The sequence below is a fragment of the Mauremys reevesii genome, linkage group 11 (assembly GCF_016161935.1).
Source record: "Mauremys reevesii isolate NIE-2019 linkage group 11, ASM1616193v1, whole genome shotgun sequence".
NCBI lineage: Eukaryota > Metazoa > Chordata > Testudines > Geoemydidae > Mauremys > Mauremys reevesii.
The window spans coordinates 23,586,076-23,612,923 of NC_052633.1; the positions used below are offsets into that span (position 1 = coordinate 23,586,076).

The 26,848-nt window shown below is 40.8% G+C and overlaps 1 protein-coding gene and 1 long non-coding RNA gene across 9 annotated transcripts in view; one reads left to right on the forward strand and one right to left on the reverse strand.

Moving 5' to 3' along the window:
- The window catches only part of HECW2 (HECT, C2 and WW domain containing E3 ubiquitin protein ligase 2), a 246,969-nt gene that overhangs the window by 114,893 nt on the left and 105,228 nt on the right, over nt 1-26,848 (forward strand). For 7 of the 8 annotated variants that reach the window (XR_005586030.1, XR_005586029.1, XM_039493848.1 and 4 more), the window contains exons 3-4: nt 14,404-14,511; nt 26,380-26,474. Coding sequence is in view for 6 of the 8 variants with exons in the window: in XM_039493848.1 (XP_039349782.1) it covers nt 14,404-14,511; nt 26,380-26,474 (203 nt within the window). In the remaining 2 variants the exon portion in view is untranslated. Of the gene's footprint in view, nt 1-5,885; nt 6,105-14,403; nt 14,512-26,379; nt 26,475-26,848 lie in introns of those variants that run through there. The other variant, XM_039493854.1, reaches the window with a different exon arrangement.
- On the reverse strand, nt 11,261-26,845 carry LOC120374364. The gene is made up of 3 exons (XR_005586041.1): nt 26,603-26,845; nt 18,335-18,439; nt 11,261-11,430 (listed from the first exon to the last, which is right to left on the reverse strand). It is a non-coding gene; the product is annotated as an uncharacterized LOC120374364 (long non-coding RNA).

Below are 26,848 nucleotides of genomic sequence, written 5' to 3' on the forward strand. Positions count from 1 at the left end.
TTGCCAGAGTGTGATGGGTGAAGGGCTTTATTTTTGTCTTTGAATACTTTGAATTTAAATGATGTCGACTTGGAATACTGAAATGTGGAATTTCCTCTCAATTCCTCACCACTGTATTCTGTGACATTCTGAAAGGAGTGTCTTTCTCATGCCCTTTGTTCCAGTTAATTAACCCACTGAACTGCTGCTGTGAATCCAATATCACCGAGGACCCATATTGCATAGTACACCATAGAGACACTCTAATAATGACCTAAAATGTCAGTGTCCATGATGATGATGAAAAAGGGGGTTTAGCAAGGGAGGGAAATACATTGGTACGAGCTGCAAGGCAGGATAAAGCTTTGCATGAAAACAAGAGACCAGTGCCTTCCTCACCCCTCAACTAATTTAAACTTCAGTAACGTAACATATTTGAAGCTTGCAGTTTGGGTGCAGTACTGGAGACTTCTTGGGGTTTCCACTTCTGTGCAACATCTGGAGCAAAAGTAAGAATTAATTAGCAGAAAATTGGAGGAATATGGCAGCTCATTTAGGAACAAAGAATGTAGACCGTACATATAGGATGGTGGACTTTGTTCTGGAGAGCGGTGACTCAGAAAAAGATTTTAGGGTGTGGTGGATAATCAGCTGAACATAAGCTCCTAGTATGATGCTGTGGCCAAAGCGGCTAATGTGATCCTTGGATGCATAAATGAGATAGGAAGAGTATGGAGGTTATTTTACCGCTGATTTGGCACTTGTGTGATTGCTGCTGGAATACTGGCCAGTTCTGGTGTTCACAGCTCAAGAAGGAGAGAATGTGTAAATTTTTAACAGTGAGAGTAATTAACCACTCGAACAATTTACCAAGGGTTGTAGTGGATTCTCCATCGCTGGCAATTTTCAGATCAAGATGGGATGTTTTTCTAAAATATATGCTCTAGGAATTATTTTGGGGAAGTTCTATGGCCTGTGCTATACAGTAGATCAGACTAGATGACCATAAAGGTCCCTTCTGCCCTTGAAATCTATGAGAAGTTTTTTTGGGGGGGATAAGGGTGGGGGTTGCTTTGGTCTTTTTCTGTTTTTCACCTTCCTGTTAAACATCAGGAATTGGCTGCTGCTGGAGATGGGACACTGGCCTGGTTGGACCAGTACTTTGAGGTAGCTCAGAAAATCCTCTTTCTTGGATGCCTGGGTGATGTTTTGCTAACATGCTCAGGGTGTAACTGATCAGGAGAAGGGAAGATCACAGAGAGGAAACAAGAATGGGTGTGGTGCAAGTGCCAACCCGCAGGTTTGGCACGGGTGGAACTGAGTCTGGGACACAGAGCACAAGCTGGGAAGGGGGACGAGCTGGGGGTGTTGCAGTGGGCACGGGCTCCAACACCAGTTAAGCTGGATGTGTTAAGGGTTCTCCTGTGGGATTACCCTAACAGGGCAGATGGGGCATATTTGTGGGAGGGGTTTACACCGGATTTCGGATCCCTTTTTTGGGAAATAAGACTATTTGATGTCAAATTTAAAGTCAGTAGCTGGGATGGGACATATTGTCAAAAAAAGATTGCACAAGAATTAAAGGAGGGGGCCATTTGATCAATTGCCTATAGCACATTTGAGAGTTTTCCCCCTGGGGTTGGTCCCCAAGAAGACCCTGGGGACATACTGATTAATCCATCAGCTGTCATACCCACAAAGTGGCACTGTTAATGATGGGATAGACCCGGCACTGTGTGCTGTACGCTATATGTCCATTGATGAAGCAGTTCGTATCGTTGGGGCGTGTGGCCCTGGGGCGCTAATGGCTAAATGTAATATCAAGTTTGCTTTCTGACTACTGCTGGTGCACCCATTGGACTTTTACCTGTTGGGTTTCTGTTTTGAGGGGCAATTTTATTTTGCCCATGGGCTGTTCAGTATCTTGTGCAGCTTTTGAGAAATTCAGTGCAATGTTGCACTGGACAGTGGTGCGGTCAGCGGGACTAAACCAAGTGGTGCATTGGATGAAATTTTTTTTTTGTTCGTAGGGCAAGCTAGGTCAGATGAGTGTGTTCACCTGTTGGACACATTTCACACCCTGGCTAAATAGTTGGGGGTACCCTGAGCGGAGGAAAAAACAGAAGACCCTTCCTTGTTATACCAATATAATAAAAACCAGCAGGATCTTATTAAGAGGGGTAAGGCAAAGATGCCACATTTCTTGTAAATATAATAATAAAGCAAAAGATAAAATAAACAAAGTTGTTTAACTACTTATTCCTATCACTACTTATTCCTTACACTCACACTCACACTCATTCATTCATTCACACAATCATTCATTCAGGTTCTGTATAGGTGTTATAATTACCAGCCTAGAAGTTGCTCATGCCAAGTTACTGGCTAGGTATCTTGGTCGTGAGGATGGAGCCGAGTCTGTGTCAGATGCACCTGATGCTCCTGGAGGTTGGCAGCAGAACCAGAGACTCAAAGTCCTCAGTTTTTGGAGTTCATTCTTATAGGAATTAATTCCTATGTTAGTCTATGAGAGCGGTTTCATCCTGCTGTTGTTGACTCAATTAGCAGATGGCACATTCCTGGTGGCTCCACACTGTTTAAAGTGGCACATTCCTTCCAGGTGTTTGGGGTGGATCCCAGTTTACCCTCCGGGGTTTGTCTGGTGGTCCACTTGACACATTCTTCGGCGGATGGATCCTTTCTAGGCTGGCACCTCCCTAACCATTCCTGCACATCAAGCATTCATCAACATACATTCCATATCTTAACCATATTTTAATTTACTGTCTCCACCACTTTCGGAGTGTGTGTTAATTCCTATGAGACTCACGGCCCCGTAAATCACAGAGGGTGGGGGTCTGTTTGTTTACATTGTATCAATTACAGCTTAAGGCTAGCATAGTGTTTACTTCAAGAACAAAGTCAATTAACTTGTTTGTAAGTTTTACATAGTAATAGAGTATCTTTCACAGGACAGATACAATCAATGGTTTCTGCAGACATTAGCTTACAAGTTTTAACAGAAGAACTAAAAGATTTTTGTACTTGGTGAAACTGCGGGGGTCACTGTCACTTGTGGGAATCACTGTTAGTACCTTCTTTAATATCTCTACATCCTTAGGATCAGGAAGGTACTTTTGGTTTTGTTGTTTTTGTTTGTTTGCCTTCGTCTGAAAAGCATGGATCACCTGCTGGGATCATCTGGGCATATTCCACCTAATCAGTTCCCTGCCATTGTCAGAGCTATGGGCATTGGTGGTACCTCTATCTCTCCTGTTCTCTGCCTTGGGCACACAACAGTTTATGCTCCTGAGGATTAAAATGCTTTAGTTCAACTAAAGTAATTGGGCTCAATGTAGGGGTCTCTGGATGATATTTAATGGCCAGTGATATACATGAGGTTAGGCTATGCGATTGAATGGTTCCTTCTGGCCTTAGAGTCTATGAATTGGAGAAGTATGCAGTTCATTCCTGAACATCCTGTGGATCGAAAGAGTAGGCTAAAAAGTGCTAATCCTCCTTCCTAATATGTAAACAAACACAGTATAATAAGCACAAATAACTTTGGCTGTCATTCAAATGGTGTTGTCCTCTAGTATGTTCCCTGTGGAGAACATTGGTCAGAGATGACCTCAGTTTGGCTTCCTGTATAAGTGGGATCCCTTTTTTTTTTTTTTTTTTTTTTTTTTTGCCATGGAAAAGGCTGTAAATATATTTTCCTTTGCAATTAAGCAGAAAAACACATTGCCAGCATATGAAAGCTGGAGTTTTTTAGGAGCAAATACACACTCCGCAAGGCTGAAAGAGATGGATGGCAACATTAAATCTGATTGTGGGTGTATAAATCTGAGCATACTCATTACTTGTGTCTCCTTGTAGAGGGACTGCATTACTATTTTGCAGAAGGCCAGTACCTGGCCCATATGTTAGAGTCCAGAACTTTGACCTATAGCCTCATGGCAGGCTGTTAAATGCTTTCCTCCCCATCACGTGGTGACGCACAACTGCACCATATCCCTCTGTGTATCACATATTGTCAAAGTGTCTTATGGGGCAGGAACCAGGATGGCTACTTCTCTCCCCTGTAAAGTAGTAAGATTTTAAGTGAGTCTATTATCTGTTATATTTGTCTCTTTCTGCACACCACCTGTAGACTTAACTGCTGTGTCTTTATTAATTGAAATTTTAGAATCCCCAGTAGCATAAGTAAATTTGCAAGGCAGTCTTTTTAAATAGATCAAGAATCTGGCTCTTCTTAAAACATTAATGGGGCTTGATTTGAAAATAATTAAACCCTCATGCATGTGTATTTCTCACAACCTGTGAAAGCACCTGCTGTGTTTCTAGAGAGCACATGTGTGCTTTGAAGTTACAATATAGTTTTCTCTGTTTCCAGGATAGGTAAATTAATTGTAGCTATTATCTTGACTATTTCAGTTTAAAGTCAGTCTTCCAATAAGTGCCTGGGACTGATCCTGAAAATCCAACTGAGTCACTGTGGAACTGCTCACATCAGGCTGAACTGTTTACACAGATAAGAGTTGCACTGTTCATCCCTTAAGGCCTGATGCTGACCATAGAATTCAGTGTGAGATTTGCCATTGACTTCAGTGGGAGCAGCATCTGGCCCCTCAGTCTTCTGCTATACTGTATTTTAAATCTCCCTTATCATATCTTTCTCAGGTTTTTCCTATCACTGTTCTTTGAGGCAGGGATTGCATCTCTGATTGTTCGTAAAAAGTCATGTGCACTGATGGCACTATGGAAATAATACAGAAGTTACCAAGTCTGTTTGCAGCAAATTCATCTCACCTGATTGATTGGAAGTGCTTTACTGAAAGTTCTCTCGAGTATGAACGAAGACTTCTGTGGGCAGTTGTGGGGTTTTGGGTCCAGTTTTGGTCAATATTAATTACCTAATTATTATAAAAAAATAACAATTTTTTAGCACTATAAACCTATGCAATGCTTTACAAACATACGGTAAGACAGGGCTTGGTGAGGAACTTGTGGACCAGATCCTGAGCATGACTGAAGAACTCTGTGACATTTAGGAAGGGGAACATAGTGCAAAACTGGCCTTAAACCACCTTTTGTGCTCCCCTGATCCTGGGGCCATGCTGGCACAGATATGGTCCGTGGCATAAATTAGAGAAGCCTTATGCCAGGGGCCACAAGTAGGGATTCTAGCAGTCAGATCAGCTGGTATAAGGGACCCCTAACCATGCTGCCTTTCTCTGCCCCTGCCGCCTATGTTGCCTTCGAGGAAGGGGTGGCCTAGTAGAAGCAGCTCTTGGCCACCCATTGATCCTTTTGTGCTGAGGACTCCTCCAGTGGCTGGCTACAACAGCTTTATGGCATCTTTGCACCAGCAGATTGACACAGAGCAACCTGAATTGCTTTAAAATAAATGGCTTTGCAGGGAAATCATACAGTGTGGTGAAATACTGGGAAAACAAACGCCAGCTTTCCCAGTGAGCTCCCCACTGTTCTTTGTTGTGACTGGTGTGCTGTCATTTCTGGGATTTTAAAGTCCTCCTGTTTATATCAGTCTGGTTAACTACATGTGGGATGTAACTCGCTCTTTGGAATTCTCCCATGGAAAACTAAAGGAAGGAAGCTGAGGGAGGATGGAGCTATTGCATCCTGTACCCTTTAGAGGGGAGTGGCCACAAATAGCTTAGTTTGAAGGACGTAATACTTTATATATTTTGACTTAGGATGTTTGAACCTAGATAAGCCCTTGATTAAAGGAGGACAGTCAATTGTGTGTAACTGGTGGAAACTCCTTAGGAGTTTGAGAACATCCTTCTTAAATCCCTTCCTTATAATGACAGAAGGAAGAGAGAAAATGCAGAAGCACCTTTTTGAAGTGATGATTACACAATGCTGATAGTATAGTGTTAGATCTTCAACACTGAGCTGCACTGTCTGGTTCCAGAAGGCAGCTTCTGTAAAACTTATTGCATATCATTGGAAAACAGAACTGACGCATGAATAAGATGAATCATGCAGATTACCTCCTATTGAATGTCTGTCTCATTTTCTGATTCTCCAGTTCATTAATTGGGTCTGATATGAAGGAATGCAGTTTAGGATCAGCAGAGATCCTTTGCAGTAGTGAGGTAAGGCTAGAACATGCAGTGAAGTGTGGATCCTTTACAGGCAACTTTAGGATTGTATTAAATCTGTGTTCTGTGTTAAAATTGTTTCCCTCCGGGAAAGCCTGTGAAACATTCACAGTCAGCTTATACTCTGACTTTTATCAGAGTATAAATCACACTTAGTCATTAACGTTTGGAAGTAGGGGAAGGTTGAAAAAGGCTCTGAACTGCATTTAGTGCATTTTAAATGAATTGCTTTAATACAATTTATCTAGAGACTTGCTTTCCGGGGATGCTTTATTTCACAAGATTTTAATTTGCTTGCTAAACTTTAAGAGGCGTGAGGCCTCGGGATTAAATTTGCCTTCTCCCCTTAATGTGTGTTGATACCACTTTTGATTGTTTTTAAGCATTTTTTTTTTGCTGATGTAGAAGAGAAGTGAGGTTGTTTCACTGCTTAAAGTACACACACAAGATTCTCCAGTGACTTATGTGATGCTTCTTTTATTGGTGCCCACAGAACTCTTTAATATTGCAAAACCATGCATCTTTTTACAGTGTATCAAAATGAAAACTGTCAGCGTGAGAAGGTAGGGACAGAAATGTGTGCCTTGTCGACCATGTAAAGCTAATATAGATTTTGATTAAACACAAAGAATTCTAACAACTGAAACAACAAGGAATCAATGAAATTTACAACAAATATTCTTTGTTTCAGTTGTTAGAATTCTTTGTGTTTAATCAAAATCTGAGGGCACCTACGAGCATCACAATAAGAAATAGGATTGATATTTTCAAAGCAGTGCTATAAAAGTAATGGATGTTAAATCCCCAGCATTTCATTGAAAATCTCAGCCTAGAAGTCCACTGGTGATTGGTGCAAAATTAAGTCCTGGTGATTTGCATCACTGCCCAATAATGAAAACAAGCAATTCAACTAACATTCTAGTAAAAAAGAAAATATGTAGTGAAAATGTTCAAACTTGAGTAAAATGGAGGAGAGGCAGATCATTCTTTGTAGTATGTTTACTAGAGAAATTGATGTCAGGTCAGTGAAACTCACCTTGAGACAAAAATATACTTGTTAAAGAATACACTTGCTGCACATCAGTTTCTGCATATCGGGTGACACTTACTATAATAATAATAATAATAATTATGTTTTTTTATATATTTATATAAAAATATAAAAAAAATTTTGACACTTACTTTAGAGAACACCTGACAGAAATAATAACTTGTCTTAGAAGGAAGCTTTGAAACCTTCCCCAGCCTGAGATCCACTTTAATAGCTTCTGTAATACATCAGAGCACAAAGCCACCCCTTACCGCTCTCTCGATAAATAGATGTGGAATGTATGTAGCCTTCAATGCACAATAATTTATTGAAATTCACCTAAAATGCTGAGTGGCCTAAAGTTTTGAAAAATGTAATTGTTAAGATTAAATGTAGGATGTAAGAATTAGATGTAAGATTAAATTGTCTAAAGAACACGAACAGTTATTTAAAAAAATAAAGCTACAAAACAAGCCATAAGAAATCAGAAAGCTTCACATAAAGTAAAACAAATTCCAGAAAAAGAGATTAAGAGGTAAATTCCAAAGGAAGGTAATAGATTAAAGCATGGACAATGTTGCTAGCACCATGATCGATCTTTTCCAGGCTGTGCCGCATGAATGTTATTGAAGAGCTTTAGATTGCAAGACCATTCTAAAGTAATGAATGATAATAAAGATAAACATTTTTCGCAAATAAAGCCATTCAGCGACTGAATGTATTTGAGATCACTTTTTCTCTACGCTGTATATCACAAACTCTTTTTAAACCTACTAAAGTAAAGGAATTGATTTATACTAACTTTTTAAGTAGTTAAACAGCTATGGGCAGCATATTTTTCTTTTTCACAATGTGAATAGTCCTCCATGAAGGTTCAGTGCTGGAGTATGATTTTTAGAATTTATTTTTTTTCAAAGGGACAAAATAGTTCTCTAAATTTGCACTCAGTTTAGCTGATGCATATTATAAGCCTGTAATTGTCTTGTCTCTGTGTTTCATTATCTGCAAGTTTAGGCACTGGGAGCCAGAGCCATCTTTATAAATAATGTTTCAGCAGCAATGCATTTGTTAATTATGTGAATTCAGAGATAACAGAGTGCAACCTTGATTAGTCATTCCACACTAATCCAGACTTTCCTATTATTCAAACAGAATCATGGGTTCCCTGACTTAAGGTGAGAATGTGTGACCCTGTTTCAGATAACAGTTGGTTCCATTTAAGTGTTGCTCTGATCAGGGGCGGCTCCAGGCAGGGGCGGCTCTAGGCATTTTGCCGCCCCAAGCACGGCAGGCAGGCTGCCTTCAGCGGCTTGCCTGCGGAGGGTCCGCTGGTCCCCCGTGCTTGGGGCGGCAAAATGCCTAGAGCCACCCCTGGTTCTGATAATCAAGGAGGGGCTGCCTCCGTAGCTGTTGTAAGAGGTGTTCCTGCTGTTCTTCATTGGTGGTGTTTAAGAAAAGAACTGTAAGACTAAGCACCACAACATCTCACTTACAGAGTGCACACTTCAAAGCCTGATGACTGGCTTCCATGTTTATTAACTAAAGATTGTGGGCATTCTCAAACTAGGTGAGTTAGAAGAACCTCATAGGAAGGACCTTCACTTCAGAACCTTCTTAAAAAAAACCACATTTGCATTATGAGTTTTGTGAAACAATATGAAGGATCCATTCTGATTGATCAAGTAATCACAATGATCATAATGTAACGCTATCAGAGAGACCTAGTAACATGGGCACTAACTTTCTGGCCAAGGAGGACTCAACAAGACGACTTCTGAGCCTGTTGATGTGGCTTCTTACTTGGCCAGGGAAGTTGCTCTTGAGTGATGGAAAGCCTTTCCCCATTCATACTTTTCAACAGTTTGGATGCTGCAGGCCAGAGAAACTGAGGCCAGAAAATGAGCATGTATCTGCACATGGCCATTCACAGTACTGTTACTATCAGGCTAGCCTCAGATTTGGTAATTCTGTAATGTCTTTAGAAGATTCTGTTTTTAACTCTTATCATTTGTTGGTATTTTATACAAGTTGCTTCTGAGGAGGTATATTTTAGGGAGTTTATCCTTTTCCTGGGGCAGAGTAGCAAAAAAGATGACACACAGAGTTTAATAAATCTCTTTTCCTCGTTAGATGCTATAGGATTTCTAATGTCAGATACTCCCCCTTCAGCGGCAGTGCAGATCCTGTGTTGAGATACTAATAAATGGCAATACATTTGAGGAGGTCTGCCAGCATGTGGTGGGTGTGACTGAGAAGCAATAACACTGCTTACTAAACTATCAGCCTTTGAGCATATTTGACCCTTTAAGTGCTTGGATTCATATTTTGCTGAAACACTTCATTTTCAAATCCCAGTTTACAATTTCAGCTGATTAGAAGAAAGAGGAGAAAACAAGACCAGTTGAAGCTTGCATTCTTTGATGAGGTAGCAGTAATATGTACTTGAAAAGACTTTATGCCAGTGGTTCTCAAACTTTTTTTTTTTTCGTGGACCACTTGAAAATTGCTGAAAGTCTCAGCGGACCACTTAATAATCTTTCCAAATATTGTTTTTACCGTTGGCTAACTATTGTAAAGCACTTTGGATAAAAGCGCTATATATATATATATATATATATATATATATATATATATATATAAAATATAAAATTATAAAACCTTAATAATAATTGATTTTTTTGTTCTACAAATACAAATTTTGTTCTCTAATTAGTGGAGCCACACCTGCATGGCTCCACTAATTAGGTGGGTGGCCCTTCATTCTCTTGTGTGCAACCACCCACCTTAAAGGGAACTGTCCATGGACCATCTGAATGGAGCTCGCGGACCACAGTTTGAAAACCTGTGCTCTATGCTTTAAGTCTTCATGCCTGGGGTTATTGTAAGTATAGGAGAAACCTAACCCCTACTGATAATTTCACAGCTGAATGTAAAACTACTGCAGTGTACCCTATTCTATCATTCCTAGGCAATCAATATATTTTCAACAAAGCAAGAATTATCAAGTAAGGGAGAGCCTTCTGTTTTGTAGTTATGACAGCTATCATTAGTCGTCTCTCTCTCAATTTGAGACATGAAGCCATGGATCTCTCTTGGAATATTTAGTCATGGATTTAACAAATATAGAAAATCTTTGATTGCCAGCCAATCAAAAAAGGTCCTTTTTTCAAGGTGGTTATTTTTTTAGAAGATTATATTTCATGCATTGGATAATGTAGCTGTTATTATGACTTTGTAAATGTGGGAAAAATCCCAGATGATATTTTTATAGCTCTTTAGTATTTTGCATATTAAAATGATATTGAATAAAGTCAAATATGATTTGACTGGATGTCTGTCATAATCTTTGCATAGAAAAATGAGCTGCTCCATAATGGTATCTTGAAATCAAATTGTAAGTTTAACAAAAATCATATCAGGTGTTTTTTTAATCAATTAAATTTAAAAAACACAAAGTTTGTTAAAAATTATTTTTCAAATGTTTTCCTCTTACAATTCGAAATTGTGTACAGAAAAGTCTTATCTTAGGCGGGGGTTCCGTTCAGCGGTTATCGCGTAAAGCGAAAACCGCATATAGTTGAAATTATATCCCCAAGCCCTTTAAACCCTGCCCGCAGCTCCGGCGGCCGGGCCGGGGGGCATTTAAAGGGCTCCACCGGCCGCCGGAGCTGTGGGCGGGATTTAAAGGGCTTCCCGCCGCAGTGGGGAGCCCCGGAGGAGCCCTTTAAATCCCGCCTGCAGCTTTGGCTGCCGGGCTGGGGCTGGCATTTAAAGGGCCCGGAGCTCCACGATGGCTGGAGCATCGGACCCTTTAGTTAGCCACAGCAACCTCTGCAGCTGGGAGCCCCCTGGGTGATTTAAAGGCCCTGGGATTCCCAGCCACAGCTGGTGCCCCAGGACCTTTAAATCTTGAGGCCACGCCCCCCGCTTGAGGCCACGCCCCCCCACTCCAGCGGTACGCGTATAGTTGAAATCGCGCATGTTAAATGCGCGTAAGTTGCGAGAGACCTGTATGTCAAATCTTATCTGGTCCCCAGGATACATAGTTGTAGGGATTTCTGACCATGGGCTTGATTCATCAAACAAAAGGGTGTTTAATTTTTCATCATAACTGTGTGATTGGAAGCAGCTCTAGCAGCAAGGTCTTTCAGCTTGGATAGGGATGCAAGCAGGATGGCTGCTCTCTGCCATAGGAGAGCAGGTTTAAACTCTGTCTGGGGCGCCATAGAAATGCTACCAGTGCAGAATGAGGGCCATGGGTAGAATCAGGTGGTCTCTGGAGACTTTTCTCTGGAAAAAAGAAAAAATTCTGTTTAGTATTTTCTCCATTCAAGCCCTGTAGATTTCCCCCATTTCACCTTGATATAGATCTCCCCATCCAGATCTTTCATTGTGACCATCTAGCCTCAGACCCATTCAAAGTACGCAAGTACTACTACTTAATTAGCCAGGAAGACCACACCAGAGTGATGCATTTCTTCTGACGGCTGAGGCCATCCTCTCTACAGAAATCCCAGTTTCTGTTGGCCCATTCAGCAAGACTGTGGCACCAAGGATTAAGGGTAATTCCAGGAATTCAGTCCAATAATGGCTTGTGTGTTCACTAGTGTTAGAATGCCTGCTGGCTAAACAGGGAATATATTTTCAGTGTTACTGTAAAAACTGTTTATCCAAGTGAACAAAGTAAAAAGACAGCAATTAAAAGCTGAGACAGCATGACAAAGCTAGCACTATAGTAGAAAATGGAATAAGAACTATAAGAATAGCGCAGAGTCTGAAAAGTGACTTTGTAAAAATGGCACCTTCTTACTCAACAAGGCTGTTCGCTATACATATCCCAGCTTATGTCTGTTGACAGCAATGACACAAATTTGTTTTTACTCTAGGTATCCCTGCAGAGTTAACAATGGAAAGGAAAAATGAGTTGGCTTCTATTCCTTTTTGCGCATTGTCCACAGGATTGTTCACTAAAGTCCAGCCAGTTACGCCTGTGCAAAACTGTGGGCAGTAGTAGTTTTGCACAGTTGTCACAGAAGACACAATTTGAGGACATTGGGTTACACAGGTGGATATGGGAGCCTAATTTGTCTGAAGAACGTTTATTATTGATGATGAGGCAGGAGAAGAAAAAAATTCATCTTGAGTCTCAGATTCCAGATTTCGTTTACAGGGCTAGTAGTGGTGTTGGTTTTTTTGTTTTTGTTTTTTAATTTACTCATAAACTGAACAGTTTGATCTGGAAGTAATAGAGACGTGGTAAACATGGAACCACTTGATACTATTTGAACAAGTCATTTTTTTTGGAGTAGATCAGCACTTTAAAAGAATTTAGCTTAATCCCATAGCTACCAAATGGTACTAATCATTATGTAGCAATTGTTAATTTCTAGAGCTTGTTGTATCTGATTGAACATTGTTAAGGTTTTTTTCCACCCAGGCAAAGAGATAGTAACCACATACAGGAATTTGGGGATCTTGCATTGCTAGAGCAGAAATTTGATTTGGCAAATTACAGATGTACGAAGATTGTATTTTATTGCATGTTGTATGTTGTGGTTACTGATTTTAGACAAATTGTCTGGCACAGATTCCAACTCGGTCAGCCAGCTGAACAAATAGCAGTTGGATTAACTGCCAAAAAAAGGTCTACGATTGGTTAAAACTGAAGTTGCCCGTGGATGAATGCAGTAATCCTGGCCTGTGGCTTCCAGTCCTCTTCAGCATTTTGACTTCAGTTCAGCCGACTAAGGACCAAAGAACTAGTTTCTGAGACTTTATTTCTGCGTTTTAATTCTGTGTGTTTGTGTGTGTGAGTGAGTCAGTCAATCCATAGGTAGATTTGTTTTTTGTATATTTGTATACAAATTAGTTTACTTTTCATTTTTATTGGTGTGTAAGGAAAATATTTTTTTTGTTTAAATCCATGCATTGAAGTTTTAAATTATCTTCCTACTGATAATCATTCTTCCAGTAGAATGACATAACACAAATAGGAAATAACCATATTAAAAAAAAATTGCCCCGCCCCCCAAACAAACAAACATTAATTATGTGGATTGAGCTGTCTCGCAAATCTGTAATTTTTATTAATCTTCCCCACCTCTCTGTTATAGCAGTTGAAGCACCAAGTCTGACTATACTTGATTTAGAAGCGTGGTTAGAGATGGCAGTGTTTTTGATGAAAGGGGAGAGAAACAGGATGCTAACTATGTAGGATATTGTTTTACATCCTGACTAAACAAATTGAAGTGTTAGGAAAATCTGTAAACCTTCTCAACTACTCAAGATTTCAGAGGCAGCTTGCACCTTGTGCAGTTTCTTCATTTAAGGCCTGATCCAAAGCCCATGGAAAGACTCCCAATGACTTTAGTGGATGACACAAAGGTCCCTTGGCAAAGGTCCCCTCTTCTTTGCAAACAACTCTCATCTCAGATCTGACAAACTTGCGTCATCAAACACACTGCTTACAGGGTATTTGTCCGTAAAGGGTAACGTGTAAGGTCTCTATTGAAAGCTTGTCACTTATTAATGTTCATAAACTATCCGTGATGTGTGTTCAGGTAATGTTTAAGGCAGGGTTTCTCAAACAGGGGTTGCCGCATGTGTAGGAAAAGCCTCTGGCGGGCTGGGCCGGTGTGATGAGGATGTACAATGTGGCACCTCTAAAATGAAAACATAGTGGTGTTTTCAGTTTTAACATGCTGCTTGTTCCCATTAGCCTAGATATTGAAATTAACACCAAGTAAAGTCTTTGTAATTTAATACTTTGCCTTTGCAGGTTACCCTTAACAAGACGCCATACATTTACTATATTTATATATCTGTCTGTTCTCTTTGCATAAATGGATATAAAGAGCTGCAGTGAAGTGAAAGGCCATTTATCATTGACCGTTTAATCTGAGTTCTCAAAATTCCTATTTTAATCTCCATCAGTTTGGACAAGAAACCACAAACAAGCATTCTATTTTGTGCAAGATCCAAGATTAATGGTCTTTTGGTTTAATGGGATACTCCAAACCCCCCCCCCCCAAACAAACAAACAAACAAACCTGAAGATTATAAAGAAAAGGGGTTATTTACTCAAAGAACTGTAGATTATTAAATGTGAAATAATGTTAAGGCCTCTCTTTCTTGTTGCTAGTCATTCCCTGGCTACTATCACCTGACATATATCTGGGTTACATGCTGGGCAGAATCCACTGATGTTAGTGGCTAATATTAATTTCCATTTTACAGAAAAGTGTTTTCTTTTTGCTGTTCCAGATGAGAATTCTCCTGCCAATTTCTGGGATTCCAAGAACCGGGGAGTGACGGGCACGCAGAAAGGACAAATCGTATGGCGAATTGAACCTGGCCCCTATTTTATGGAACGTAAGTACCTATGTGTGTAATACAGGGTGGGCATGGACATGGAAACCAGCAGTCCCTAGGGGTTATTAGTTGCTTTGACTTTTTGTCGAAGTCGGCTAAACAAAGCAGGTTATGGTTAGTGATATTTCCATGTCTGACAGCATTTTGAAATCACCACTGTTAGCTGTTTTTACACAGAGCCGTGCACTGGAAGGGAAAACTGAACCGACCCTAGAGTTTCCCTGAGTGTGTGGAGTTATTTCCACATGTGGGGCTGCTTTGTAGCGCCCCTGCAGCACCAGGCATGGCACTATAGGCATGCCCTGCCTTAGGCTAGAAGTTGTAGCCGCTAGGGATGTAAAATATTAAACGGTTAACTAGTAAGCATTAGTCTTACCAGGTAACCGACCCTAACCATTAACCTTCATCCCTGGAGCCAGCCAGCCTTAGCAGCCCGGGGCCAGCTGGTCAGTCCCAGCCCCATTACGTTTAATTGGTTAACCGATTAAATGACATTTTAATCATTTAAATGGTTAACTTTTTTAATGGATATTTACATCTCTAGTGGCTGCTGGAGCAGGATGGTCCTTGCCATCAACTCGGTGTCAATATCTAAAAACAGTCAAATAGAATAAGTAATTCAGAGTTTGGTTGTCTGTGCTTTTAAAAAAACAAACAAACCTCAAAGGCAAGCACTTAGTCCTGGTCCTGGGACTCGGGGCTGCACTAGAAAGCTCCTCCCCTGTTCCAGCCTCACCCAGTTCTGCTTCTGAGACTGAGAAGAAGCAGTCAAGCCTCCTTAACTGACCTGCTGGCTCCTGATTAGTCACTGTCTCCTCCTGGCCCTGCTAGATATCTGAGATTAAGTCTTGTTGGTAGCCTGGCCTGAGCAGGGGTGTGTCATGGCAGCAACTCCTCCAGCCTGGGGCAGAGAAGAACTGATGCTTCTCTTCACAGTTATGTATAGAGGAAGTTAGGGTACGTATCCTTTGGGTGCATTCTAAGACATGCAGCTGAAGAAGGATATGCAGTCTTACTCCAGGAATGTTCTTCCACTCTGAGATCTAGTTTATAGTAAGAAAAAAGATACTTCTCTATGTAGCACCATACATTTGCTTGGCCCTTTAGATAAAAGTTGTATGAAAATGGGGTCCCTGCCCCCCAGGTGTTGTTAATCTGTCTGTCATCATTATTCTCTTTGCTGGTGTCCAACTAAGTAAATCAGCACGAGTTCATGAGTGGAGCTAAAGGCCCATGGGTATGAAGAGAGGGTGTGGCTGGTAGGGTGTTTTGACCCCAGATCTTTAAAACTTTTTCCCTGTTCCCTCTCTGTAATAGCTAGAGTATGATAGCCTGCTGCAAAACTCACCCTTTACACCTTCCTGTCGGGAAACGAGAGTTGGATAGGGCTGGGTAGTGGTTGCGTGGGGAGGATGATTGATTGTTCTATCTATATTATTGCTAGAGGATTTGATTTGATTGGATTGGACGTAATTGACAAATCTGGTTGTTAATGTGCTTTTAAACAATTTTCAAGGGTGTCCTGAGTAGTGGATGGTAGGGTGACCAGACAGCAAATGTGAAAAATCGGGACGGGGGTGGGGGGTAATAGGAGCCTATATAAGAAAAAGACCCCAAAATCAGGACTGTCCCTATAAAATCGGGACATCTCATCACCCTAGCGGATGGGGACTGAAAGTACAATAGAACATTATAGAAACATAATACGTCCTAATAGAATAAAAATGAAATTAATTCAGTGAGTCCATTAAAATAAAAGCAGTGTGTGGGGTGGAGGAGAAGTATAGGCTAGGAAGCTAATAAACACTGGGGGCAAGAGAAACATCAAATTGTTTCAGCAATATTTTGGATGTGGACAGATGTCTGGGGAACACGCTTAGGCCCATCACAGAAAATGTACAATTGCTGGCTGACCTGAGGTGCAATGTTTGGATCCGTAAATGGCTGGTTTTGTGCATATACAACATACCGTCAAGATCAGAGTCAAGGTGGATATTTCAAATATACTTGGGTTCCAGGGGTAGGGCTTTAAAAATCAGCAATGTTAGCTTAAAATCAGCCAGCCACTTCACAGGCAGCCAACATAAAGAATGCAAGCCAGGTGTAATGTGATCACTGTTGTTTTTGGCATTTAATAATTATGCCACTGTATTATGAACAAGGGAAAGTCAATCTAATATTGTGTTCGTGAGCACAGGTTATTCCTATTGCAATGTGTCCCGGGATGAATATGCCACTAGTAGTATGCATTTCCGTTGAGGGCATGACCACAAGTGACACCCAACTATTAACCTAACTTCCTACAATAGGGAGTCAGCATGAACGATCTGTCATGTAGGTGACAGCTCTCCTTCTGCAAGACTTGTGTTCTTCCAGGGTTGAAGTTAAGGTGGTAGATGGATGCATTAGACCTAATATTTTCCAAACACTCCTCCAGAGCAGTGGCCATCAAGCTAAAGCTATATAGTTGTGTTTCATCAGTGTGCGAGTGATACTCTACCCTGTGTTTAGAAATGGACTCACCAGGAGACTCCATGTAACTGAAAATATGGGTCATAGTATAGATCTTTGGGGTTTGCCATATTTAAATCTTAGTGATAACACATAATTTTCCATCAGCACCATATTACTGCTCTTTTCTTGGAATGACTGGAACAACTAAAAGACAGTTCCAGGTACCGCAGCAATGTCCTTTATTTGCTGAAACTACCATCCATAATCAGTGTGTCAAATGCTACTGAGGACCCAGCATGAACAAAATGACTAGTTGACCACAATCCAAAACCAGCACGAGACTTATTTGTGACCCTGACAAGGATAGCCTAAATGCCAAAGTCTGGTAATCAAATTGGAAGTATTAGTATTCCAGTGCACCTGAAGTTGAGTAGCTGCTACTTTCTCAGTTCTTTTTCTCAAATGGTGTAGGTATGAGACTTGGTGGTAAGTGACAAATACTCAAGTGTGAAGAGAAGGATTCTTGTCTAAAGATAGCCAGCATACTCATTAAGAGAGGTGTTCATAATACCTGTTAATAGTGGTAACACAGCCACACCATGTGTTAAATAATCAAGATGGTCTACAAGGAATCTGGAATGCCCAATTCCATCACGTTAGCTTTTATCAGTGGGAGTTGGGTGGATTGGGCCAAAGGCTTCTATCCCCAAAGCTTACATCCTCTTCAGAGAGGCATTTTACATTTTATGCCCTGATTCAGAAAGCTGCTTAACTTTAAGGTATGTGAGTAGTCCCAGTCAAGTCAATTGGATTGGTTATATGTTTAAAGTTAGGCACATGGTTAGTACCCACTAAGGCCCTGATTTATGGTATCTTCAGTCCCTTTAGTTTTGTTCCTCCACCCATTCAGTTCTCCCATCCTATAACCTCCCCTTACGGAACCATCTTCCATTCACCCCATTGCCAAACACGTAACAAACACAAAGGAAGAACTCTTCTTTTCCTTCCCTCAACTCAAACAAACCACAAAAAGCAGACACAAAAGGTGGCAGGGGAAATTGTCTTTGTTATGAAAATTTTGAGTTTCATTCACTTCCCCCAAATACACTCCCTCCGCCCCCGAAGAATCAACAAAACAAAGATGATCAAGGAGAACTCACTATCCTGACACAAAAGTCAACAAAACAGCCTGAAAAGACTCCCTTCTAAATAAATGCTCTAACTAGTAATCAAAACAAAGACCAAAAATAATAATTGTGCACACACCAACATGCTCCAAAAATATCCACAACCAGTATGGATGGGAGTGAGCAGGGGATGAAAAGGAAGGGTGAAATGAAGCACCTGCCGAGTACAATGTCCTGCTCACCTCACAAATAGCTGGTGCCCTTAGGCTGTCCCCTCCAGACAAAGGGGCTGAGTTTATGCTGCAGCGCCAGCCATAACAGAGGCAGGTGTTCCTTTCTTCCGGTCCCTAGGCAAAGGGCAAAAGTGTGATGTTAGCATGAAATGTAACACTCTGTAGCTGTAGAAATTCAACAAAGCAAAACTGAGCTGTGAGATCACTGAGATAGCAGCCTGATATTTAAAAACAGAAATATTTCATTACTCATGTCATTTAATACAAGTTAATGGGAGCTGCCTCTTTTCGGGGGAGGGAGGTACGGTGCGGGGCTAAAAGCTATGATTCACTAGTCATCTCAGTTAAGCTGCTGTATGCATTCAGGAAGGATTGTTTAAATGACATAAGATCCACGAAGGGATTATCTCTCTGCTCTCCGGGAAATAAAAAGACCAGTTCAGTGAGTGCTCCTCTGAGTTGGTGGCAATACTGGGCAGGTACAGTAGAGTGTAATGTATTCAGACCATTCTGAGATGCTTTGGAATGTTACTGAAGGTTCTGAGTGTCCATTCTGGGGATCATGCCATTAGGTTGTTCTGGGTTCTGCTCAAACCAGGTCCTTCAGTCCCCATCCCAGCAGAGGCTGGCATTGTTGCAGATGTGACAGAACTTGGCCAAGGGCTTCTGCTCCTGCACCATAGGGCTGATTTATAATGGCAGTCTGCTCTGCATCAATGATGTGACTCAGGAAAAGCAGTGATCTTGTGACCAGTGTGAAATGGGCCTGATGATGCCCTACTGGAGGGCAGGAATGTTCAGTGGAAGAGATATGGAGGGAAATAGCATAAAAATGCACCCCTAACCTCCCTTTGTGAAGGCATGGGATTAGAGACCCCGTTCCTACATTGCTGCAGTTCCTAAATGCTGTTTCATTCCCATAGAAGGATAGGGTTATTTCATGGAGTAACGGGGCAGGGAGTTGGAAGTTCAGGGAGACCAACCCGGACGAGATGGTAGCTACCATCTTGTTTATGGTTTTCTTTACTGCTGAACAGATTTGCAAGCATGAATGGACAGTGAGGTATATCTTTCAGCTGCCATGGAGTGTCTTGAAACCTAGAATCAATGAAACCTAGAATCATTTTCAGGGATGCCAAAAATGTCTGTTGTCAAAACCTTGAGTGTTCAGTCCTGAAGCAGCTTTTCAGCGTCAGATACTAGGGAAATAAAGTCTCCAGGCAGGTAGAGAACTGGATATACTGTGAAAGTATTACAGGGCCTGATCTTTACCATCTGCTGCACTATCCATTGAAATGGAAAGCAGCAGGGAGGTAGTCAGTCTCATCTGTTGTTTTTTCTTATTTTTATTTTTTAAACCTGTCCACTTTGTACACTGGGGAACAGCCAGAATGTCTCCATCCCTTATCTTTGTCATTCTAGGGATCCTAAATATTCCTGAAATATACTATCAAATACACAAGTGACATTCCATGTTCACATAAAGTGAATAGAATAGAACAATATCCCAGAAGAAGACATTAGGAGACCCAGTTTGCTGCAAAAGTTGCTGCTGTTCTGATTTTTCTTTGTTTATAATGCTGTTCTACCATTACACCCGATTATCTCACAATTTTTCCTCATAACATCCCTGTAGGGTATGGTTCTGCTATTACTCCCATTTTACAGATGGGGAACTGAGGCACATAGAGACTAAGCGACTTGCCCAGGGTCACACAAGAAGTCTGTGTCAGAGCAAGGAACTGACCCATGTGTCCCAGGCTACTGCCCAAACCACTGGACTAGCCTTCCTTTCTATGTTCATAAAGTTGTTCTGAAGACTCTCCATATGACTTTTGTGACAAAATTAATTTGTGCACCTATAATGTAGAATTGAATGGAGTGTCTACAAATGTCATCAAAACCACCTGGTGATTTATTAACAATTCTCTCTGAATATGAAATTATTGTAGCAAGAGTGTAAGAAAGATGATTAGAAATGTCTTTCTGTCAGAGAGAGAGAGAGAGATTGAGATTTACTTTTACCTCCCAGGAAAGAGCAGAAAAAGCAAGGTCAGTCTTGGGGTTCATAGACAAGTGGGCTAATAGACAGACATCTGCACTGATAGTGTTTGCATCTCACTTCTCCATCATTTTGTATGAAAGAGGCTACAAAATAAAAGCCCAATCCTGTGAACGCACTTGCCACTGGGCATACTACTTACTCCATTGTCTTCAGCTTTATACAACAGACAAAGGCTATTGAAGTCAATGGGATTACTCTCAGAAGTAAACACTTGGTGGATTGGGGCTCTAAAGTCATAATGTACTATACTGTCCATAATCTCATTCTGGTGACTGTCAACTTCAAAATTTCTCTCCAAGAAAAATCCTACATAAAGTAGAACTTCAGCTTTAATGTCCTATTTTTTCAAATATATATATTCTGTACTATGTTTATTTCTATAAATATTATATAAATATATTGATTTGCATATATTTGTTGTGCTGATACTACAGGTTCAAATCTTGAACAGTAACACATGGTAGGTGCTGTTGGGATTTTTTCTGATACTCCAAGTCTTGTTACATCAATCACCTCTGAATCACCTCTGGGATATTTATGGGTAAATTACTACTGTCACTGCAGTTCAACATTCTAGCTCACCATCTGTGCATATAGACCATTTGTATTTTGTACCGATAGAAATCTCAGTTTGGGGCCTGAATGGAATGTGAGATAGATAATTACATTCATTGAACCTATCTAGATAGATATTATAGATAGATAGATAGATGGTACATTTGTATACTGTCTGCATCGTGCTGGTGTACTGATGTTACAGTCAGAGTTGATATATAAGGTGTCTATATGCAAGCTCTATTTTCAACTAATTATAACTTTGGCAAAAATAGTTCTTTGAGATTGAAACTTGCTGTACTTGATTGGAAAATGAGCTTTACTGACCCCATCTCCCTTTGAGTTTGATTTAAAAACATTTTTTGGCTTATTTTCACTTAGTGAGCGGTAGAATTTGAAATTTTTGTGTGTGACCATTTTTTTGTGTCCTTCCACTCAGATAATTTTTTTTTAAATATTTGTTTTAAAAGCTGAACTCAGCATACCATAAATCCTTGAGGATTAATGCTATGCAAGTTGGCAGGGATGGGGGAAAAGCATTGTTAAGAGATATAAGAACGCAAATTTCAGTGTTTTCACAAAGTTACGTCAATGAGAAGTTGTTTTGACCAAGTATATTTATTGCAAGTTGACTATCAAATATTCATCGCTTGTATCCATTTTAATGTTAATATTCCTAATTTTTTTGCTCGTTTAACCCCCTAAATTCTCAGGGCTTGACTCTTGTTTGTATACCTTACTTTGCAAGAAATTAATGGGAGAGGGACTATTCGTGGAGTAAGGTACAACTCAACATGAGTAAGGGTGGCAGAATTAAGACCAGAGGAAATACAAGATAAATATTTTAATATTTCTTAATCCCATCAGGGTCACCTCAGAATTAGGAAGTTTAGAGCATATTGTAAATAATTAAGGGCAGGTCTACACTAAGGGCGGGGGTCGAACTAGGGTACGCAAGTTCAGCTACGTGAATAGCGTAGCTGAACTCGAAGTACCCTAGTTCGAACTACTTACCTGTCCAGACGCCGCGGGATCGAAGTCCGCGGCTCCAAGGTCGACTCCGCCACCGCCGTTTGCAGTGGTGGAGTACCGGAGTCGACCGGAACGCGCGGGGAGTTCGAACTATCGCGTCTAGATTAGACGCGATAGTTCGAACTCCAAGAAGTCAAACTCACCGCGTCGACCCAGCAGGTAAGTGTAGACTAGCCCTAAGCAGCAGAATTCTGAATTAGCTTTGATTAATGAAGAGAATGACATGGCACCTCCAGAGTCCTGGAATGCTGTTCTGCTATTATGTAATCCATGTCCTTTAATTGTTCCATCTGTGGACTGTTCATCTCATTTCTGCATGATTGTTGTCCCCAAACTATTTATAAACTGTTTCTAACAGCATTCAGTAATCTGCTGAAGATGGTGTGGGATTCCTTAGAAATTTTCTTGTTACGTTTTTTTTGTTTTTAAATCTGTTCCCTTTAACCACTATTTTTGAAAGTGTCAGAATCAACCTAAACTTTTAGAACCTTTTGTCTCATTTTCACAACATATGGCAAATCTCCATAATCTCACTAAGACAAAACAGACAGTAGGACTATTTGTGCTGAAAATCAATCATGTACAGAAGTGCTTTGCTGAACTGGAGCTTAATATGCAGTGTAGATGATTGTGTATAATAATATTTTGCACTTAGAGTCTATCCCAGGATCTCAACACTTTACAAGACCCATTTTATGTATATGATAAAGGAGGCACAGATCCATGGATGTAAGCTCCCTGGGTAAATATACTTCGCCTTCACTCAGAACAGTAACATGAACCCTTGTAAACCATGAGTGGGCATTCAGTAAGGATTGTGGAATAATCAAGTGATTTACATGTGAAATCTAGTGTGATAGCTGTTTTTAAAGCCAATAACATAATGGTGTAGGGGCCAGAGAGAAAGAAATGGTAGGAGAAGACAGTAGAGGGAAACAGATGAGAGAACTATAGGGGAAGAGGGTGGAGGAGAAAACAAGGAGCATCAAAAATGTCTTTGTTCTTGACAGCATGAGATCTAAGGCTGGCCCCATCAATTAGAAACTTTTCTTTCTCTGATCAGTTTAATTTCAACATGAGTTCTCTCAACTCTTCAGCTGGTGATATCTATCTTATACTAAGTGCTGTGCATTTATGTTTGGGGACACATTGACCAGTGTTCTCTTCCTAAGGAATGACGCTGAATCTCCAGGACCCACTGAAAGTGGTTGAGACACATTTGATATTGTCTCATAGGATCTCAGGACCCAACTACTTGATGAGAGGCCAGGAGGAATGGCATAGTAGTGTGAAGCCATAGCTGACTGGTCTGTCATGGCTGCCATAGCTTTGGAGAGTTAGGACCATAGACTGGACCTTATTTAGCTAAATCCTGATGGCATCAAACTAGTGATTTGAGCCTTGTGTTCTAAAAGGAAGTATTTCCATGATGAGTTTATATTTTTGGTGCTTGGGCCTGAATGGGAGAAAATTTCACTTGAAGACATTGTGAATACCTGGGATATCAAAGTTCAAACTCTTGGAAACATGTGTAGTAATATGTCTTATGATTAAAGTACAAACATTTATTTTATAAATGTTTTTTAAATGGTTAAGTTGTGGACTTCTGTTTAGAACAATCTAATCTGTTGCAAAGGGACAAGTAAAATAAATTTCCAGCATTCTATGGAAGTAATCTTTTATGTGTTTTCATTCCTGTTTTTCAAATTTGGGAAAAATCAATAGAGATTATAGAAACCCTTATGTATTGCTGAAAATGTATATGCAGAACTCTGGACTGCATCCGACAGTTAAGAGATTTGTCAGTAAAGAGTGCTGTGAAAGAGTTGCTCCCCCCCCCACCAATTCATAAGAGGATCTGTACGTACAGTGCTGAAGGCCCTCCACACTGTTATAGCTGAAGTACAATACGTCTTTAGCTTTTTCAAAAAAAAATTGGTGACTTGATTATGGTGTACAAATACTTTCATGGGGAGAAAATAACAAGTACTAAATGGGCACTTTAATTGAGCAGAGAAGTGCATAATAAGAGCCAATGGCTGGAAGCTGAGACCAGGCAAATTCGAATTGGAAATCAGGCATACATTTTTAACAGTGAGGCTGATTAATCCCTGGAGCAAACTACCAAGGGAAGTGGTGGATTCTCAATCTCTTGGTGTCTTCAAATCAAGACGGGGTTCCTTTCTGGAAGAGAGATGCTTTCGTCCAGGGGTGGCCAACCTGTGGCTCCGGAGCCGCATGCGGCACTTCATAGGTTAATATGTGGCTCCTTCTATAGGCACTGACTCCGGGGCTGGAGCTATAGATGGCAACTTTCCAATGTGCCAGGGACTGCTCAGTGCTCAACCCCTGGCTCTGCCCCAGGCTCTGCGCCCACTTCACCCCTTCCTCTGAGCCTGCCATGCCCTCGCTCTCCACCCTCCCCACCAGAGCCTCCTGCACACTGCGTAACAGCTGATTGTGGCAGGCGGAAGGCATGGGGAAGGCGTGGGAGGCACTGATTGGTGGGGCTGCCGGCAGGCAGGAGGCACTGCTGGTTGGAGTGGGGGGAGCGGATGGGGGGGCTGCTGACATATTAGTGTGACTCTTTGGCAATGTACATTGGTAAATTCTGGCTCCTCAGGTTGGCCACCCCTGCTTTAGTCAATTACAAATTGTTTGAATAGTGCCTAACTTATTGGGCTCAATACAGGGATAAATAGGTGAAATTCAATGGCGTGTAATATACAAGAGGTCAGACTAGGTAACTTCTGACCATAAACTCTATGTACCTTCACCTGAAGAAAGAACAGTTACTTACCCTACAGTAACTGTGGTTTTACGAGATGATGTAGACCGTGTGGATTCCACATCCTATCCTCCATCCCCACGTTTCAGAGTCCTCAGCAACCTTGGGCTAAGAATTCCAAGGGAACTGAAGGAGGCCTGTGGCTGCCCTAACCTTTCTGTCCTCATACAAGAGCACGAGGAGGCCCAGGGAACATGCGTGGCCATAGCATGCACTGCTATTCAGAATTCTTCACTCTGGTGTGCATGAGGCGGATGCATACCTACAGTGGGATCCACACTGACAAATTGGATAACCACAGTTATTGTAGAATTAATACCCATTCTGTATTCCAGAACAGTATCCACATTTAAAAAGAAGTTTTCATATGCAGTTTAAACAGAGCCTCAGCTTTTACCTCTTGGTTAAATTTTCATCTCAATATAATGCATGCTGGTGCTTTTTACTGTGATTAATGTATTAATCTTAGCATATTTGTATCATATTTTCCCCTTGAGATGCCAAATAGTCAGTTCCTTAATTATTGCATAAAATATCAAGATATAAAATATCTTCAACTAAACTGACCAAGTGTTGAAAAGTAGCTATATCTAGGGCTATATCATTTCCAGGGTTTAATAGTTATATGACAAAATAGTTTAAGCATAAAACAGTTTGCATGCAATACAATATGGTCTCTTGCATTGCAAGAAATCTATTTCTAGGTCTGATGAAGACCTTAAGTAATTTTAATTCACCTTTATTTTTTAGAGTAAAATGGAGCTCCCTTCACAAGTCAATGCCAATACTAAATATATTATTCAGTGATCTTGTCTCCCTGTTATTTGGCTCCAGAAGATGTATAAAAAGCAGGTCATTATCTGTCATGGCTGGTGCTTTCATGTGGACAAAACCACATGCTGAAATTTGTCATCTTTCTAATCAAGTGATTATTGTGAATGGGCCACCAGGTTTTTACTGGCTTTGAAATGATTTCAGGATTTGGCTCTTTCCTCTTGAAGAAGGAAAGATTTTCAGGTTTCCAGAATTTAGGAGGAAATATAGAATCATAGAATCTCAGGGTTGGAAGGGACCTCAGGAGGTCATCTAGTCCAACCCCCTGCTCAAAGCAGGACCAAACCCAGCTAAATCATCCCAGCCAGGGCTTTGTCAAGCCTGACCTTAAAAACCTCTAAGGAAGGAGATTCTACCACCTCCCTAGGTAACCCATTCCAGTGCTTCACCACCCTCCTCGTGAAAAAGTTTTTCCTAATGTCCAACCTAAACCTCCCTCTCTGCAACTTGAGACCATTACTCCTTGTTCTGTCATCTTCTACCACTGAGAACAGTCTAGATCCATCCTCTTTGGAACCCCCTTTCAGGTAGTTGAAAGCAGCTATCAAATCCCCCCTCATTCTTCTCTTCTGCAGACTAATATAGATCATAACTTCCATTGAAATGCCTTTATACTGGAGATGGGATAGATTAATAAATAATGTTGGTGAAACAGCCCGTCACTCGTTTCCAGAAGAGTGAACTACGATTCAATCCCCAGAAGCGTGGGGCTGCCCCTGTTTTGTCCCACTTTAACAATGTATGGATTGCACATGAGTGTTTGTTTGTTTGTTTTCCCAGCTGAAATAAAGATCTGTTTTAAATACTACCATGGTATTAGTGGAGCCCTGCGAGCTACTACCCCATGTATCACTGTGAAAAACCCTGCTGTGATGGTAAGTGGAGCCTTTATATTAGTTTGTAATTTATCTGTAAGGAGATGATTTAACCTGTCAGTCAAGTCCTCTTAATATCAACATCAATCTCCTAGTTTTGCCCTTAACTGGGATTTTTGTGATCTTACCTGATGCAATCCAGTTGTATTATAGGCTGCACAGAAGAGATAGCTCTTGTTAAGGTTGTCCAATACTTTTAATTATAAGACTTGGTTTTCAATTGCTTCTAACTTTGCCAGACTTTAACTGGTTGGGCTGAGATTTTTCATGCTGTGTCTACTTCAGGCTGAATCTTTTTAGAAAGTATGAGCCAAGACAGTTTAACTGTTCCTCAAAATGCGGTTAGGAAATATGTATATTTAGCATGGGCAAAA